At 39.8% G+C, this 19,232-nt stretch overlaps 1 protein-coding gene across 1 annotated transcript in view; it reads right to left on the bottom strand.

The window, feature by feature from the left end:
• Positions 1-1,301: 1,301 nt before the first annotated feature.
• The window catches only part of LOC135224427 (FAS-associated factor 1-like), a gene marked incomplete in the record, with an annotated part of 195,290 nt that continues 177,359 nt past the window's right edge, over positions 1,302-19,232 (bottom strand). Inside the window, 3 exon segments of the mRNA XM_064263419.1 lie at positions 1,302-1,935; positions 13,264-13,341; positions 17,090-17,227. Coding sequence (XP_064119489.1) covers positions 1,855-1,935; positions 13,264-13,341; positions 17,090-17,227 — 297 coding nt within the window.

Genomic DNA, 19,232 nt, shown 5'->3' with positions numbered 1-19,232 from the left:
TTTCTCTTAAATCTCGTGTTAGTTTCAAAATTGCATAAACAAGCATGTACAAGCCTAGTAACTATAGTAGCAAATAGTATTAAAATTATGATAATCTACCATTATTTTATTATACATAATTCATTTTAAACTGCAAGGTTTGTGGGAGTGGAAATTTGACTTTTGCATGGATGGGCACACAGTGTTTACTGAAACAAAAGATTTACCTACATTTAATTGCGCCAAATATTTTGTGAAATAATTTGCTACCACATTTATTTGTTGCAATAAACCATATGGTTGGTTTAGGTTTCCTCTGAAAAGTAATATATATTTGCAAGTTACTTTCTTTTTCTTTTTACTTCTCCAATCTGCTGGCCAGTACATGTCTAAACTATTACTTTTCCACAGTTTTTTTTTTTTTTTTTTTTTTTTTTTTTAGGTTTTTTTGAATCACATGTGAAAATAATGTCAGTATATCTCATGTGGAATTTGTGTAATACTACAGAGTCCATCCACAGTTTTTTGTACCCCCCCATATCATATAATTTCTTATTATTGACTGTTTTTTGTACCTGCCATTTCTTATTATTGAATTGGTTGGACGTGGTTAAATTACCTGATGGACAGCCATCCAAGGGTACTATAATTGTTTTCTACTCTATTCATATTATAATAAACTATACACTGCTGAAAATCTTGAAAAACATACTAACAGCATGTAATGAAGGTCACTTCTCTACTAATGGCACCCCTAACAGCCAACTTATAAATGTCTGCTATTATCCTTCCCTACCTAGAAGGGATGGCACCAATATAATTACAGTGGAGTGTAGGCTAAACCTACTTATGGAATTGAGAGCATTTCACGAATATTATCATCCCAATCGAACAATCTTGGCAAGCAGGATAGAATGCCAAAGTTCTGATCTCAGAAGACACCCACTCCTAAAATCCATGATCAGTTTTTAAAGACAGTTCTGTTCTGGACAGATTAAGAGCCTCTGGAAATTGTCTGTGCCTTAAACAACACATTGCAAGCAATACTAAAGGTTCTTCCTTGCACTCTTTCAATCTCAATTGGGTAGATATATTTTCTTCTTTTTCAATCTGGTTATTCAACTTTCCTTACTTCAAGGTTTGCTAATCACTAGGAATGAATCCTAAAAACCTTCCTTGAGAGTAAAAATGACATTTGTACTTCATGATGAGAATGATTCTGTGTAACAAATTTGAAAACAGAACGGATCAACTCAGAATGATTTAGATGGCAAAGACATTCTGAATAATTTGATTACCATTAAGACAAATCAAAAGAGGCATCAATTCATACAATTTATTCTAAATCACTATACTCTCAATTTCCGGAGATAAAAGGTCCATGCAATGTTTACACCAGCATTTAAAACATGCTGGTATGTGCATAAGATACATCACTTTTATACTGTATTTTCTTGTCCAGGTATTACAACTGAACATCTTGATCACTCAGTAAAAAAATTTTCAAAACATGATTACAAATTTTCATGAACTTTATTCTATATTAATAATAATCAGGTGAAAAAGATAGGATTTCACAGCATTATCCAAAAATAGCACAAGGATTCTGAAGGTGTAAAAGGCTTTTTGAATAAGCGGTAATTAGCTAGTAAGTATATAAAGCCACGTCTTATTCAAAATGTTTAATTTAAAGCAATTATACATGGATACTTATATTGGGCTTTCTTCATCATTATATGATTGAGGCTACCCAATAATTCAACCCCTTTAATCTCCCTCCCCAAAACAGATCACAGGTGGCTTTGGTGACATCAACTGCTCTGTCAGCAGCATTTCCACAACACTTAGTTCACACCATCCGACTAATTTCCCTACTCATCGTTCTTCTAAATTCAGCGTTTCTTGAGGATACAGTGCATAATCCATTAGTGTTTTGGATGTGTCTAGCGAACTTATCTGGAAAAAGAAAATATGTTATATTCTTGAAGAATTATATTGTTTTAATTCAATACAATGTATCTGATCAAATAACACCTCACATTTGATAAAGTAATCAAACTCCACTGCTATCTATTGGTTAATCAAAGACACACAAACTAATCTACTTCCAGGGATGGCCATGTACTCAGGCTCAAATTATTTTTACATTCCCCTTCAATCACATAATTACTCTTCATACTGAATGACATAACATCCAAAGCTGAGAGGTCAGGAAGTAGACATTAATTTTAAGAGAAAAAGAAATGTCATCTTATTCTAAAGTCCCAGCCAGAAAATACTACTTGCACAAGTCAAAACAACCAATCCAGATATAATTATCACTCAAAATTACCTTTCCCTTAACCAAGCTAAAAAAGCATTGACTTGCAAAACAATCTTCCCCAGAAAAACCAACAAATACAAATAGTATTCAAATGCATAAATAGCATAACAAGTCTACAAAAACTGTAATTTAACCAAAGAGCACTGACATTTTTACAACTACCAAGATGATCATTCCAGTTTTGCAATGACAAATTTTTAATTAATTTGTAACTTTCATAGCTAACAAACCTGAGGTCTTAACAATAAAATAAATCTTCTGGTGCCAACTGGAAACCGGTTAAAAACAATTTGTTCAGGCACCAAACCATGTTAACCACAAGAAATGGGTTTGTCAACACTTCTCACTCCCCTTGCTGGAGAGAAGAGTTGAAGCTACTGTAAAGTAGATTTGTATGTTGCATGGAACATAAAAAGTTCTGTAACAGTATGGCTGCAATGCTCACCTGCATCAAGCCAGTTCCAGCATATGATGCGTCCATTCTGCAAACCACCTGTAGATATGAAGAAAGAAAATGGGAAGAAAAGAGACTGGTCATCTCATTCATTCACTTAGGAACAGCAACCACTGGACCAAAGTAAAAAGTGTCCAAGGATAACATCCTTAGGTAGAAGAAATGGAATTTTTATTCTAAAATTAATATTAATAATACTTACCTGTATAATTTATCTAGCCCTAAATCCCCAAACACCGCACCAAAATTTACCACATTGGCAACCCTGTTACCTCCTATTCTGCCCGCTAGTTGGCAACGCTGTCGTTGACAGTTACAAAACCTTCCCTCAAAATCAGTTGTGATAGGCAGATCATGGGGTAGGATGGGTGGGACTAGATAAATTATATGGGTAAGTATTATTAATATTAATTTTAGAATAAAAATTCCATATTAATAAACATTACCTTAATATAATTTATCTAGCCCGATTAACCACATTGAAAAGGAGGAGGGGATCTGAGTACAATTTCCCCTTCGGACAGAATAGGACATAAAACAATCAAAGAAATATATATCATAGGCAGTTAAAACTCAACCCAAGGTCTAAGACACTAACAACTCAAAGTCTCCTACCATAATGCCGCCAAACTGCGGTAGCACAGGACAAGGAGTATGTGCATAGTCAGTCCGTCTGTACTAAAGTCAGGTGACCGACCAGGTGACCAGTCAGACGAATCGAGGACAGCAAGGCTGCACCCTGAAGACTATCAAGCACTATTCTTTCCCTGAAGGATGAGTGTCTGGACTGTCTGGGCGATTCAAAGCTAAGCAAACCTTGGGGGTGTATCAACGCAACCCATCGTCGCCAGCAGCGAATCGGCTCATAAGCACCTCCTGACTCAAGCTTTCTGGTGCCAAGAGAAAGGAGCGTGGAGCAAAAAGGCGATTCAGTCCCAAAGGACGAATGCCTGACAGTCCAACCTGGTCTCATGTTACACGATCATCGGGGGTGTATCAACGCAACCGACTTCGTCAACAAGAAACTCAGGGCTACCAAATGTCACCTGATCTTGCACGAGTGTCTGACTCCGAGAAAACAGGCGAGACAAAAAGTAGATGGTGAGCGAGTCACCAGATGACAGCAGACGATCCATCGACTAATTCCCTGTCCAGGACAGTGGAAGAAGCATGAGTCGTCAGGACAAGCGAACCAGTGGCTAGTCCTAGGTCGGCATCGACTCTGGGAGAAGCGTAGTCGCCAGTGCCGACAACCCAGTGGCTGGTCCCATGTCACACTGACAATGGAAGCAGCATGAGTTGCCAAGCAGTCAGTCCTTGTCATCAACAACACCTAAATACCAAACTGCCTAATTACCATTATAACTAAGCCAAAAACTGCCATGGGTTATAATACAAAAACAAAAATCAACAAATATATACAACAAAACAAAAATTAATGAATAATATACAGGTAGCAACCAAACGTAAAACAGGAAGACTACCTAATTCTCCTGTCTGACGACCTGTCCTGCCATCACCAACGGGCCCAAAGAACAAAGGTCGCCTAGAACTAGAGAAATATCCCTCAAGTAAAAAGAAGCAAAAACAGAATTAGAACGCCAAGTCGCCGCCTCAAGCACCTTGGCGACTGAGACGTTCTTCATAAAAGCTACTGCTGTAGCAACTGCTCTAATACTGTATGCTCTTGGCGTCTGGTCTTCCCCGGCAGCCGAACCACCAGTTTTAACGATCAGATCTCTGAGAAAAAAGGATACACCATTCTTTGAAATAGGTCTCTTGACATTTCGGGGTGAAACAAACAGATGAAGGGGACGACCCTAAATGTCCTTCGTGCGGCGTAAATAGCATGAGCGCGCCCTAACAGGGCAAAAAACTAATTCCTCATTTAAATTACTGACAAAGTCGACCAGCGACTTCAGTACGAAAAACCTGGGAATGGGATTTTCAGACGATTCAGTCTTTGCGACAAATTCAGGAAGGTATGACAAAATCATGTCTTGTCCAGATCTGGCAACCAGAAAAGTGTGTGCATGCAGTTCACTCACCCTCTTGGCTGTAGCCAGCGAGACAAGGAAGAGTGTCTTAGAAGAGAGGTCCCTAAATTTGGCAGAATTCAGAGGCTCAAACGGAGGGAACCTTAAGACTTGAAGGATTTTGTTAATGTCCCATGTCGGAGGTGAACACTGCTGACTGGGTCGAGATAGGGAAAAAGATCGAAGTAAATCTCTAATGACATAAGATGAAGTGATCTCAGGGAGCCTTGCCTTAAAAACATAGGAAAGCATCGACCTATAACCTTTAATGCACGAAGGTGACAGGGCCCTGTCATGATGTAAATAAACTAAAAACTCCGCTACTTTCGGTAAGCAAGGTCTAGAAATTGAATGTCCTAGAGACTTACACCAACGTCGAGACTTACACCAACGTCTGTAAACAGACCATTTAGCCTGATAATTTACTCTGGTTGATTGCCGTCTGGCAAGAGCCAACTGTCGCACCACTCTGGAGGAGAACCCTTCGTGCTTGGAAACCTCCTGACAGTCTCCAGGCATGAAGATGAAGCATGTGGAGCCTCTGATGGAACCGATGAAAATGGGGTTGTTTGAGAAGATCTGGTCTCTCTGGCAGGCGAATGGGGGGCTCCACCAGTGCTTCCAGCAGACGCTTGGTTGCCCTCACTTTGTTGAGGACTGACCTCACCAGAGAGAACGGAGGAAAAGCATAGGCTTGAAGTCCCTCCCAGTCCTGCAAAAGAGAGTCTGTCCCGGCACTCTGAGGAGTCTGGTAAGGGGCGAAGAATATCTGGCACCGATATTCAGTGGGGTGGCTAATAGATCGACTGTGACAGGCCACTTCTTCCTGAGGCTGTCGAAGACTTCCTGGCAAAGTGTCCATTCCGACCCTTGAACTTCATTCGGTCTCGACAAGGCGTCTGCTAAGACGTTGTGATGGCCCAGGATAAACTGAGGGACCAACGTAATCCCCCTCTTCTGCCCAACACAGGATTGATCGGGCTTCTTGAGTGAGAAGATCCGACTGCGTGCCACCTTGGTTTCTCAAGTACGAGACTGCTGTGGTGTTGTCGACAAAGATTGCGACAACCGACTCCAACAGTTGATCCTGAAATGAAAGAAGGCCTAGGTACACTGCCCTTAGTTCCCTCCAATTTATTGACACGATCCTCTCCTCCTCTAACCAAAGGCCCGAAGTGGCTTCGGAGCCCAGGTGGGCGCCCCAACCTTGATCCGAGGCGTCTGACCAAAACATTAGGTCCAGAGGAACCGAAAAAAGAGACGTCCCTGACTTGAGGCGGTGAACTTGCATCCACCAACGGAGATCTTTCCGACATTGTGGAGAAGAGGCAACTATCGTGTCCGAGGACACGAAATCCCACGACTGGCGAAGTGTCGACTGAAGGGACCTCATTCTGAGACGACCTCCAGGAACCAGTTGGATGAGGGATGACAAATGGCCCAGGAGAGTCCTCCAAAGAGAAACTTGTCTATCCGTTTCTGAGCGGGAGAAGCCCTCAAAATCTGGGAATTCAAAACAATCCCCAGATAAGTCATGATCTGGCAAGGGATTAGATTGGACTTGTCGAAGTTGACACGAATGCCCAACTCGACACAAAGAGACAGAACTATCTCCCTCGACTGGAGACATTTCTCTAGAGTTTCGGCCTGGACTAGCCAATCGTCCAGATACCAGAGCATCCTTACATTTAACTGATGCAGAATAGCCGAAACAGGAGCCATCACCCGAGAAAAGACCTGTGGAGCAGTGGTGAGGCCAAAACAAAGGGTCTTGAACTGGAAAACTCCCAAGTCCGTGAAAGCCAAAGGTAAGGTCTGCTTCTTGGATGGATGGGGATTTGCAGATAAGCATCCTGCAGATCGATGGAAATCATCCAGTCCCCCCTCCTAACGGATGAAAGAACAGTCTGGACCGTCTCCATCCTGAACTTGGACTTTAGAATTAACTTGTTCAAGACCGAAAGATCTATGATGGGGTGCCAAGCAACCGAGGCCTTTAGAACTACAAACATCCGTGAGTAAAACCCAGGAGGAGGAGGAGCTCGCTCTATGGCATCCTTCTCCAAGGCTTGACCCCTGATTGAGTGAGGGGAATAACTGCTGAACTCGTGAGGACGATTGGAAAGTGGGGGTCTGGAAACAAAAGGGATCTCGTAACCTTCCCTCAGGACCTCCACCACCCAAGCATCCACTGCTCTCCCCTGCCAAGCTGACCAATGATGGGAGAGACAAACTCCTACTGCGGCCTCTCAGGCGAGGTGATTACTCCTATTCTGAAAATTCTTACGCAGAGACAAGGAAGAGGAAGAAGAAAGAAGGTCCTCCCTGAGGTTGAGCTCTTTTCTCTGCCTTAGAGCCACACCAAGAACCTCTCCCACGTTTCAAAGGGTGAGCACCAGAGGATGAAGAAGAGGCACCAGAAACCTGAGATGTACTCTGGAAAAACGAGCCAGAAGGAGGTTGTTGGGCTGGAGCACAAGGTACAGATCTGGTCCTAAACTTACGCTTACTCCTTGAAGGAACGGGAGGAAGACCAGAGGAAAAAGCTCTTGATAAGGCCCAGTGAGCTTGGCAAGAGGCATCACCTTGATGTTCCTTCAAAACCTCAGAAAGCACAGACATATCGAAAAGGAATTCGCCAAAAGGAGAAGAGGACAACAGATGGGTTCTCTGAATCTCCGATACAGAGGAGGGTAACTGCGACAAATACAGGTTACGCCTTAGAGAAACAAGAAAGGCCTGCATTGAAGCAGCAAGCTCGTTCTGATGTACAGAAGCGATTGAAATGGATGAGCAGAATTTCTCAAAAAGAGGAGCATCAGGAGGAACAAACCCGGAGTCCTTGATATACATTAAAAGACCTCTGAGGACCCACATATTGAAGGATTGAGCTTCTTGTAAGGAGCTCATAACAGACTCCATGGCAATAAAATCTTCAATTGAGAGAGAGACCAAAGCCTTAGAAAGCAAGGGATTTGGCTTGGGGGGTCGAGAGAATGAAGAATCATCCGCCATCTGATAAACTCCTCTCCGGTGTCGTAGAAGAGAAGAGAGCTTTCTCTTCCTTCCCCAATCACCTTCGAAAGTTTAGCGGCAACGTCCGCCCTCACTCTCGCAAACCTCTGAGCAAAGGGAAAATGTAAAAATTCCCGTGACCAGGAAGGACCGTCAAGAAAAATCCCTTCTGTAATACAACGAGGCGGAGGCTGCTTCTGCTCTTTAGGCCTCGCCTGAGGAAGAAAACTCAAAATTAAATAAAAAAGTTTCTTGAATTCTACATCATGACATACGTTCGAGGAAACATCAATATCACACGAATCCGCGTCATCATCATCAGATCCTAACTGAGAAACTTCCCCTAAAGTAAGATCCTGACGACTAGCTATCTTAGGCCTGACACTAATATCACTCCGCCCTTCTCCTAAATAAGCGCCCTTTGGCACTGTTACGGGACTAACAGGGGACACGTTGGGTAAAGATTCGTCAGGCACCTGCCCGGACCGGATCCCCCCTAGGCCTACGCCACAACGGGGTTCACAAGCCGGGGTATCTGTCGCACAGGTACCTGACGAGGAGCTGAAAATGAATCTAAAAGAGTGTTAGACATTCTAGTAAAGGCTTCTTGAAAATTCTCTGACAGCTTGTTAAACTTAGCTGAAATATCTCTATCTAAACTAAGCTGTAATTTCTTAAAATTCTGTTTCCAGGTAGTTTCCATTGTCAAAATCTTCGAATCTACATCAGAAATGACTTCACTAATTACCGGTTGCACCGGGGGCAAAGCATCAATTAATTCGGAATCGGAATCATACGATACCGAAACTGAAGAGCCAGAACCATGAGCGCCCAAGTCAAAGAAATCGTTAGATACAGTTCTAGCTATCGATTTCTTTTTCTCCTTAACCGATCTTTTACGCTGCAAGATTGTTTGGCGTTTCATATAAGCAGTTATATCCTCGTCAGACCAGGGCTTACATAAGTCGCAACGAGAAGTCAAGTCACAAACCTGTCCACGACAAGAGCTACAAATGTCATGGGGTTCATACTCCATGCTACTCATCCTTGTCCCACAAGCCGGGCAGTTTCTGATGTTGCTGGCAGAAGGAAGCATCATATTATCTTGGCAATCGATTGTAGAATTGGACAGGTCAGTAGTTCCGGGTCGCGCAAAAGTTCGTAATTTAAGATAAGTACCACAACAGAAATCAAAGTTAATTCACTATTTCGTGATGTAATGCATGAGTGGTAATTCACATAAAGTCTCATTTAACAAATAATAAAAGCTTTAAAGGCACAAAAAGGTTTAAGGAAATTTATAAAGAGCGGCCGTGATGTAAACAACACGGGCGCTCGTTAACAACTGATTTTGAGGGAAGGTTTTGTAACTGTCAATGACAGCGTTGCCAACTGGCGGACAGAATAAGAGGTAACAGGGTTGCCAATGTGGTAAATTTTGGTGCGGTTTTGGGGGATTTAGGGCTAGATAAATTATATTAAGGTAATGTTTATTAATAGTCAAAGTGGTTTGATGCAGTCAGGAACCAGCATTCAAAATCCTATGAACAGATAAGTTCTTGAAAAATGCAAGGGAGGAACCTAATCCTCCTGTGCCATGCATGTACCTAATTGGTGACAGAACTTGATGATGAGGAGTAGGCTTGCCTAATCACCTCATGTATTTAAAGGAAAGGGTATTCTAGGACACCTCTTTCTTGACCTGGCTTGTGCTACATACTGATAACAAACTCCACACCATAAGGAACAAAAAAGGGGGCAAAGCTGTCATCATGAACCATGGGAATCTGGGTCTTAGCCACGAATTACGGGGCAAATTCGAAAGCCACTGACCCCAACCCATTGTGAGTCTACATCATAAACCTGACCCTAAAGCTCTCCAACTCTCCCAAGAAAGCTAAGGTCTAAAGAAAACTGTTTCCAAAGTCAGTTTCCTGTAAGACGATTGATGCATTGGCTCAAAGGAGCTTGAGTGAGATGACTCAATACCAGACCAAGGTCCCATATAGGAGATCCGAGTTTCCTAGGTGAACAAGACTGCTCAAAGCTCTTGAACCACATACAGAATCAAAGTGATGTCCACATCCTTCAGAAAACTAATCACAAGTCAGCCCTGTAGCCCCTCGCCAGTAACAACAGAGAGAACTTTCACTGTTCTGACAAATATCCAGAAGACCTTGTCTACTGAACAGGAAATCTGAGTGGAGAGAAATCCTTGGTGTCGATGACACCAATCACAGCAGTAGATGCCTCATCTTGTATAAGGCTGACGAAGATCCTCTGAAGTACTAGCCTCACATCTGAGTCGCTGCTCCGCAAGGAAAATTTCCCGCTCAAGAGAAACTGGACAGACTACAGACATGAAGGGATAAAGATCCTACAGACTGGTGGCATCTCTGCACAAGACTGGTAAAGAATGCTGTGCTATGGCGGAATCTCTCTCAGCCACATGGCTTGGGGCCACAAGCAGCTACTAGGGTGAGCCTAAGATTTTGGAGCCTTACAGAGGGAGTTTCTCTTAATTCATCTCCTCCGAATGTGGGAATGCTCATCTTGAAGAGCTCCTGGCCTCGGGGGCATGGAGCATACAGGACAAATGAATCCACATCAATGTGCTGGAGTTGCAGGCAGCTTTCCTGGATCTTCAGTAGATTCGAGAAAAGGAAGTAGGGTACTTCATCGTTCAACCTCCCAGAATGCTCCCAATACTTCTTTGCAGAAGGGAGTCTTCTGCATAGTATCTGAATAACTCTGTTGAACCGTGAACTGAAAAGGTCCAACATTGGTCTTCTCCAAGTAGAGAGAGGAGACAACAGGATAACCCAAGTTCATGTCGTATGATAATATGCTCTTCGCAGATACGTTCTAAATATCCTATTGTCAATTGTGCACTGCCAAAGTACTTGCACTGTAGACAGAGATGTCTTTGTGCTGCCAAAGGAACATGCATTGCTAACAGAAGAGATGTCCTATGAGGTGATCCCCTAATATGACATACATTCAGTATGCTACTCATCAGAGGAGACACACTATGATGATAGGAATAGACAGAGGTCCTTATGTTGTCAAAAGAACGTGCATTTCCAACAGAGGTGACGTCCTATGAGGTGATCCCCTATTATGACATACGTTCAGTATGCTACTCATCAGAGGAGACATCCTATGATGATAGGGGACACCCTCCCGCTGATACATGATATACTGTCAATACTGCACATATAGAGACTGTGGGTGTGCTGATGTTCAGCAAGGAGCATGAGATGCATGCTTTTCACTTTGATGTAAGTACAATATGTCCTAAAATTAAGTTAAGCTGAAACAAAATTAACAAAGATGGTTTAACAGGTTACCTTCCAGCAATAGCCTAAATCTTAATTACCTTATTTGAAAGAGACAAAAAAAAAAACCATCAGACCAACCTTGTGTAAAAGGTAAGGATCTGTATTCACTTCATGTGGTTTCTTCTGCTACTGCTATATTAGCAGTTCTAACTTGGTAAGGATGTTTTACTTTATCTTCTGTTGGATTTGGTTTTATTATACAGTGGTACCTCGAGATACGAAATTAATCCGTTCCGAGACGGCCTTCGTATTATGAGTTTTTCGTATCTTGGAACACATTTTACATGTAAAATGGCTAATCCGTTCCAAGCCCTCCAAAAACACCCCAGTAAATTATATTTCCAGGCCTAAAACACATGTTCTAGGGTTACAACGCCGATCCGACGGAAGAAATATGACTCCAAAAAGGCAAAATACTGTACATACTTGAGTAATATTTCAACTGCATGTATGTTCAAGCCCCATTTTTACTGCATATGTCCCTTAGCAATAAAGCCTAGCCTATGTTAGGGCGGTTTGCTTACTGTAAGCCTAGTCTGAATGATTTTGACATCTAAACCTAAGAAGCTAAAAGCTTAGAATATGCCAATAAAATGTATAAATAATCAGTATGTACTCTTTTCAAATAATTATTAATTAATCATTAATGTACCTTTTCAAATAAATCATTAATTAATCATTAATATAATACACAAAAAACAAAAAAAAAAAAAAAAAAAAAAAAAAAAAAAAAAAAAAAAACTTCCGATCGATTGTTTACATTCAGCTCTTACCCTTTTATGAGTACTCGAACGAGCGCCAAGCAATCATTTTTCCTAGCACACAGTAAGCCATAAATTGTCATTAGTATCTCTCTTCAACTAATGAAACTACCAAACAGTATAATAACCATTCATTTTTATTCTTTATTCTATCTTTACCTAATGGAGATACCGAGTTACTGACAGCTATAATGAAACATACGTATACGTAACGTAATAATAAAACAGAAGAAGAATTCTAAAAAATAAGTATTTGTTGGCAGTCTGATTTATTTTATAGTTTATGATATCTAATTCACAATTTTTTTTATTAAATGTATTGCATGTACTCATTTCAAATAATTATTAAGTAACCATTAACTATAATAAACAAACAAAAAAAGGCTTCCAAACATCTGTTTACATCCAGCACTTACGAGTATCGAACGATCGACAAGCAATCACTTTACACAGTAAGCCATAAATTTTCATTATCTCTCTTCAACTACTGAAACTACCAAACAGTATAATAACCATTCATTTCTATTCTTTATTCTATCTCTACCTAATGTTTTTTTTTTATTAAATGTATTACATGAATAAGTTTTTCAATTTACAGCATCCTTTTACCAATAGAATACTTAAAGCACAAGGGGTAGATGCTGGCCAATAGGAGAGCAGGACCTTATGGGGTGACTAGCATCAAGAACCAATGGGAGAGCGGGAGGATGGTGGCGAGTTTACTCAGTTGGCGCGCGGGAGTTTTAAATTGTTCTCGGTGGTCCGGGGCGAATCTCGGGACTTTACAGCAACAACCTTTTGTACTTTGAAAACTTTTCATATGTAGAGCAGTAAAATTTTTTGCATTGGCTTTCGTATCTCGAGTTTTTTGTAAGTAGAGCCTTTCGTATCTTGAGGTACTACTGTACTTCCTCTAGTTGGGAATTTATTTAGGGTGTGATAGTTGGACCACTTACCTCCAGTTCTAATATTTTCTTATTTTAGGGGAGTTTCACTTTCTAGTGATCTTCTCTTATAATGCCTACAGTGCACCTCACTGACAGCACTACTCCCCTACCAGGTTTATTTCTTAAGGAATGTTTTTACCTGTTTACGTTCTTGTAATCTCTTTTCATACATCCTGATGCTCTTTAATTTTCCTACTGCACTCTCAGACAACCTTCACGATTCAGTGTGTTCCAAGATAACAGAAATGATCTAACTGCTTAGAAACTCTTAAGAATGATAAAATTTGCAAGCCTTAACATTTGAAATAGCTCACCTACAAACACATACATTATATTGCCATTATGGTAACAATACAATCTTTCTATTACAAACTAGTTTAGTGAAGGATACAGCATACTTAACTTACGTCTCTGCGTGGCCAAGACTGAAGACACTTGTATTCACCAGCAGGATATCCTTTAACATGAAGGAAATTGAGCAGCACCTAGTTAAGAGAATAGTATACCATTAAACAAATAAATAGTTCTGATACATGCAGTAATTTCTCAAGGATCCTTTTTAAGAGAAGACACTGCCATTTTTAGTGATGACCATGTAATGTAAACCTTTTATTTCATTTAACTTCACAGGATATTTAATTATTATTACCAAATTATAGACATACCTTACAAATCATGATTTACTGATGACTATGGACACAACTACCATTTAATGATCACTATAACAATTTCTTTAAAATAAATTTTGTCCACAAAGAAAAACCATTAACTGTAAGACTTGATTCAAATGTTTACTACCCACAACTAAAATCACTTGAGTTAGGTAATCTCCCTTACAACCACAGACCTACTCTGCATCTCTTACCAACTTCCATCAGAATTAAGCTTTGTTGCAGGAGTAAGACATGGATTTGATCTAATTTGATTTATGAAAGTTTAGTCTAATGACGATGACCTGGCATTGGCACAGTTGTTTATGAGTAAGGCAAGGGCTTGGAAGTGTTAAAACAAAGGAAAAAAGTATGACAGAAACATCTAGTTAAACTGTCTCTGTGCAATGACTGTCTTGGAGAAAGAATTGTCCCTCAAAACCCTACTTAATGTATGAATGCTCTGAGTATACTAAATACATGTCTTGGCGGAAGTACGACCAAATGAGGAAACAAGGTAATACCAAGTATGATAAAAAAAATTGAGACAAGGTACTGAGAAGTAGAATGGAACAAACATGACTGCCCCTCCAGCAGTCACCATGGGATAAGAGAAGCATCTTGAGGTGTTGTTGTAGATACCCCTATGGTAGTTGAGAACTTATGGAAGTGGAAGAGTGGAAAGCCAAATATATATTAAACCATGATTAGAGGAGCCGACAAAAGCAATGTGATGAACTGCAAAGTGATCTTGGGAGAATTGTGTTAAACAGCATAGGTTTGTGGTGATGGATTTTAAAATGAGAGGTAGGACACCCAAAAAGATAGAGATATCTAGAATTAACATTTGGGACCTTAAAGAAGAAAAGAGGGAGCAATTTAGGACGAGAGAGAGAGAGATGGCTGGAAAGGGGGAATGTAGAATCTGGACAGGGTAACAGAGTTGAAAAATACCTGGCGGACATGAGACAAATATGTGTGGGGGAAGCAGAGGAACTGGTGGAAAGAACTAGCGGATATGGAGTGTCGAGAGGAAAAAAGTGGTTGTGGAATGGAGAGGTGCAAGAATCAATGAAAAGAAAATTAAAAGCATTTAAGGACTGGAAAGTAAGGCATGCAAAGGGTGCAGAGGAGTGTTACTGAGAAGAGGAAAGAGATGCAAGGAGGAGGGTAGGTATGGCTATTGGAAGGGTGGCAGAGCAGTTGAATGAAAGGCTACGAACAAGAGAAGAAGAAAAGGATATATATAAGATTTCAAACTTGAGGAAAAGGCAGAGATAGGATTTGAGTATAGTATTTGAGTATAGCATTGGATGTCATAAAGGATAGAGATGAAGAGAGTATTTTGAACAGCTTTTAAATACTGGAAATCAGAGAGAGCAGATGAGGGAAGCACAGAGGGTAGAATGACCAGTGATGGAGATATGGGATAAAGAAGTGAAAAGAGCCTTTAAGTAAATTGAATAATGGTGAAGCATCAGATCCATCAGAGTTCCAAATTGAAATGATCAAATTACTAGGTACAGAGGGGAGAAATGGATGTGGGACTTGTTAAAAGCTATATAGGGATATTGTTCTTATGTACCTTAGGCAACCCGTACATAATACCAAAAGACGAACCAGTAACAAAGAGCTCTTCATAGGTAGTTTGACTTATTGCTTTCCTGTCTTTGAGCGATCTTAAAAATCTATTAATTCTATCTTCGTTTTCGAAGATTATTTTGTGTTCTTTTTGGCCTATTTTATGGAATTTTTTTATATCGGACAAGATATCTTGCATTTTGTTAATAAAATAATTTTTTATTTAAAATAACAGTGCCTTTATCTTTATCGGGTTTAGATAAGACAAGGTCTTCTCTTGTAAAGTTCTGTAGTGTACATATTCTTTAATAAAATGTGGAAAAATAATATTAAAAAAACAACACAAAACAAGCGCTAGCAAGCCAGAGTCTACATAGCCCTCTTCACACATCCAGCACTACATTCCCAACCTCTCACAGCTGGGAAAACTAATTCCCAGCTCCATCCAACCTCCCAACCAACCCTTTCTTTGAGTGCATTCCTTTACAACTTACTTCCCCTCCTCCACATGGCACCCAACCATCCAATCAACCACCTCCAAATCTTGGAAATTCTCCAGGCCTCCCCCACCCCCAAAACCCTTTCTCAGTCTCTTCATGAGTGAACAGTCTTACCAACATCTTCCTGGGGCTGTGCAGCATTACCGACCATCAGTAGTTGTTTCAAATTTTAAAAATTTATATGTATCATATATACAGTGGACACCACTGTACTCGCGGGGATGCGTAGCAGACATCCCCCCAAAACAAATTGAAATCCACAAATACTTAAAACCCCTCTCAAAATGCTTATACTGCCTATCTTGAAAGTTCAAATACCAAATGTATACCTTATATAACATCCTACATCAAATATACTTAAATTATTATCCTATTACTGTATTAATCTTTGAAATCATATTATTAATATAATATCATTTCAGCCAAAACAGAGAGCCTGTTACCACTATGGCATATTTTGTGCTGGGCAAGAAAGAGAGAAAGAGTTTATCACTTTAGTCTCTCAGGAATGTTAATGTATTTCTCTTTACTAGTGAGTGACAACAAAATCTGTTTTTTGTCTTCCAAAGATGTATTACCTTTACTAGCATTTTTAAAACACTATGAACGCACACACATAAACAGTGTGCATGTGTTAATGCCAACTGGTTAGAGAGACCAAAACTAGCAGTATGTATCTTTTCCTGAGAGAGAGAGAGAGAGAGAGAGAGAGAGAGAGAGAGAGAGAGAGAGAGAGAGAGAGAGAGAGAGAGAGAGAGAGAGTTAGCTTTATATATTATCATTTAATCTTAAACTTAACACAGTATTGATCAATATTAATACTAACTCAAAATTAGTAAATCATTTTTGTATAAAAAATGTATTTAGCCATGAAAATGAAATAAAAATACAATAATCAGTGAATATTTATCGGCAGAAAAGTCTGCGACTTGCTGAATTTTTTTTGGAATAATTTACAGATAAGGTCAGCAGAAAAATCTGGAAATAAGTAAGTCAGTGAATCATGAGAAAGTGAATAATAGGTGGTTAACTGTATTTGGTCCTTGGCCCCCAATCCAGGTGTGATGATAATGTCAAGTTCCAGACAAGGAAGAAGTGGATATTCAAAGTATATTATAGTGTACTTAATATTTCTGAATAACTAAAATGTATGATAATGCCAAGTTCCAGACAAGGAAGAAGTGGATAATCGAACTATATTATATTGTACTTAATATTTCTGAATAACTAAAATGTATATCTTATCAAAAAGGATTTGCTAATAATGAAAATGAGGCAGAGAGATTATCTAGATTTTAATACAATATCCACCTATATTTTGTGGAATATGTATTTAGTAATCTAAAATACCTAAAAATGTTATCTCTGATACAGAGGTTACCTATATTTTTTGGGTCTAGTTAAAAGTAAAATGTTTTGAAGCACCAACCTAAAATATATATTCATTAACAGCTCAAATCACAACAGATGTACCCCCAAAAAAAAAAAACCATTGTGCAAACCTGAAGATTGGTATTGGCTAAAAAGTTGCGTGTAAACGTTTCCCCGCCAGGAATTCGAAATCTTAGGGTAGAAACTGGTTCTGAGCAATCAGGACTTGGTTCATCAGGGATATCAGTTTCTAGCGATGCTCTCACAGCCTGCAATACACATAATTAAGCAACATATGCATACTATCAACATATAAACTTTGGCTTCTCCATAGTGAATATACACACAAAATACAATTCTGGGCAGTTGAATCTCAGCTTCCATAAGACTTACGTTGAAAGGCATTTACAGTGGTACCCCATATTCGCGGGGGATACGTAACAGACCCCCCCCGTGAATAGTTAGAACCCGCGAATGTTTGGAACCCCTATAAAAACGCTAAAAACAGCCTATTTTGTTAGTTAAAACTCAAGAAAAACCCACTAAAAATTTTCATACTTGGTTTTTTAATAGTTTTATCACAAAAAGTTCATTTTATGATGAAATTGATAAAAAAAAAAACAGGAATTTGAGGATATTTCTCATAGAAAAATACAGCGAATGTGCGAATTTTCCGCAATTAATGTGGGGAAACGTTCCCTAGAGAAATCCACGGATGTGCGAGTTCGTGAATCTGGAGAACGCGAATATGGGGCGTCCACTGTATTTCCTTACAGCTTTACTCCTAATTGTCATAAACAGAACAGAAAATTATTCATAAAAACAACTTTTACCTCGGTATTATTTCCCATTTTTGTGGTTTTCACCATATTTTCATACTAGTTTTACAGTTATTACCTGTTCTTGCGATGTACTCCGATAAAAATAAGAAAGCTCATCCATTACATGCCTCCAAGTCAGCAGTGGATGTGTCTAGCACCCGTCGGGTGCCTCCTAAGAGGGCTAAAGAAACAAGACCTTGTAGTTTCTGGGGTAGTCCAGTTTTTTTTTTTCTTTTTTAACATAATGTTCTCCCATTTTTTTTCTCAGTCTGAGCACCCTGTAGTTGGAATGATCGGCAGTTCATTTACGTCCTGAGTGCTCGTCTGAGTGCCCAATGGCGTGAGACATAAGACTTAAGGACCATTCTTGGGCTCCTGAATGCCCTTTAGCACCAATGAAACACTGAGAACCCATTGGGACCAGAGCATCCATTGGACCTAGAACGCTTTGTAGTCTGCAAGCAACTGGAGGTACACAAGCAAACAGTAGTGACTGAGTACCCAATAGTTGAGCGTACAGCTGCTTCTGAACGCCTAAATACTCATCAAGCGCCCATCGAAGGCGAGGCGTCTGTTGGTACCAGCACTTACTTCATCTGCCTCTTCAAATGTTACTTCAACAGTACTGGACCCAGCTTCGATTCCCATCCAACAGTGTTTTGATGCCATATAGTGTGAAGTGTTATCTGCAAAATTTTGAACTCAAGCTGCCGTATAAGTGGAACTTACAGCTACGTAATTACTGGGTAAGTTACATAATTAAAACCATAATTAATAGAAAAAAAGTGAGCAACCAGTATCTCATGGCCTTGTTTGCCTACCAATCATAATTTAAAAAATTACATGCTCATCCATAATTAAGTCACATTACCTATTTTATGGTAAATTTCAGTGTTTTTACAATATTCATTAAGCTTACAATGGTTCAGGACGTCTACGAAATGGTTCCTTTAGTTGAAAAAACCTTGGCACAAGAACCTCACAAGCTTGGATACAGCCCACACATAACCCTTGACTGCTAACTGACAAGTCTCTGGATCAAGCGCTGCCTACCTTGGCTGTGCAAGTAAGCCAACATCATGACGTTGTTCACTATAGTCGATTCATTTAAGGTAGATTCTTGCGCCTACGAGACGTTTGTTTGGCGGCCTCTGATTGGCTGGTAGCGGGAGGCAGACTGCTCGCTCAGTGGGTCATATTTTCGTTTGTAGCTTAGAAAACTAGCAATATGTTTACATTTCTTCATTTATCTCACGTTTTACAAAAGATAGGAAAGTTTTGGTCATACCTAAGGATTCGGTATTAAATGTACAATTAAATAATCTTTTCCTGAAATCAATAAGTTAAAATACAAAGGAATTACAACGAGTAGAAGTGAAGGGAGAAACATTTCATTCTTTATACCTGTTTTTATTCATCATCGGATTTTGCATAATTCATGAGATCAAGATAA

Source organism: Macrobrachium nipponense, chromosome 20 (assembly GCF_015104395.2).
Source record: "Macrobrachium nipponense isolate FS-2020 chromosome 20, ASM1510439v2, whole genome shotgun sequence".
NCBI lineage: Eukaryota > Metazoa > Arthropoda > Malacostraca > Decapoda > Palaemonidae > Macrobrachium > Macrobrachium nipponense.
This window is presented reverse-complemented; position numbering and strand designations above follow the sequence as displayed.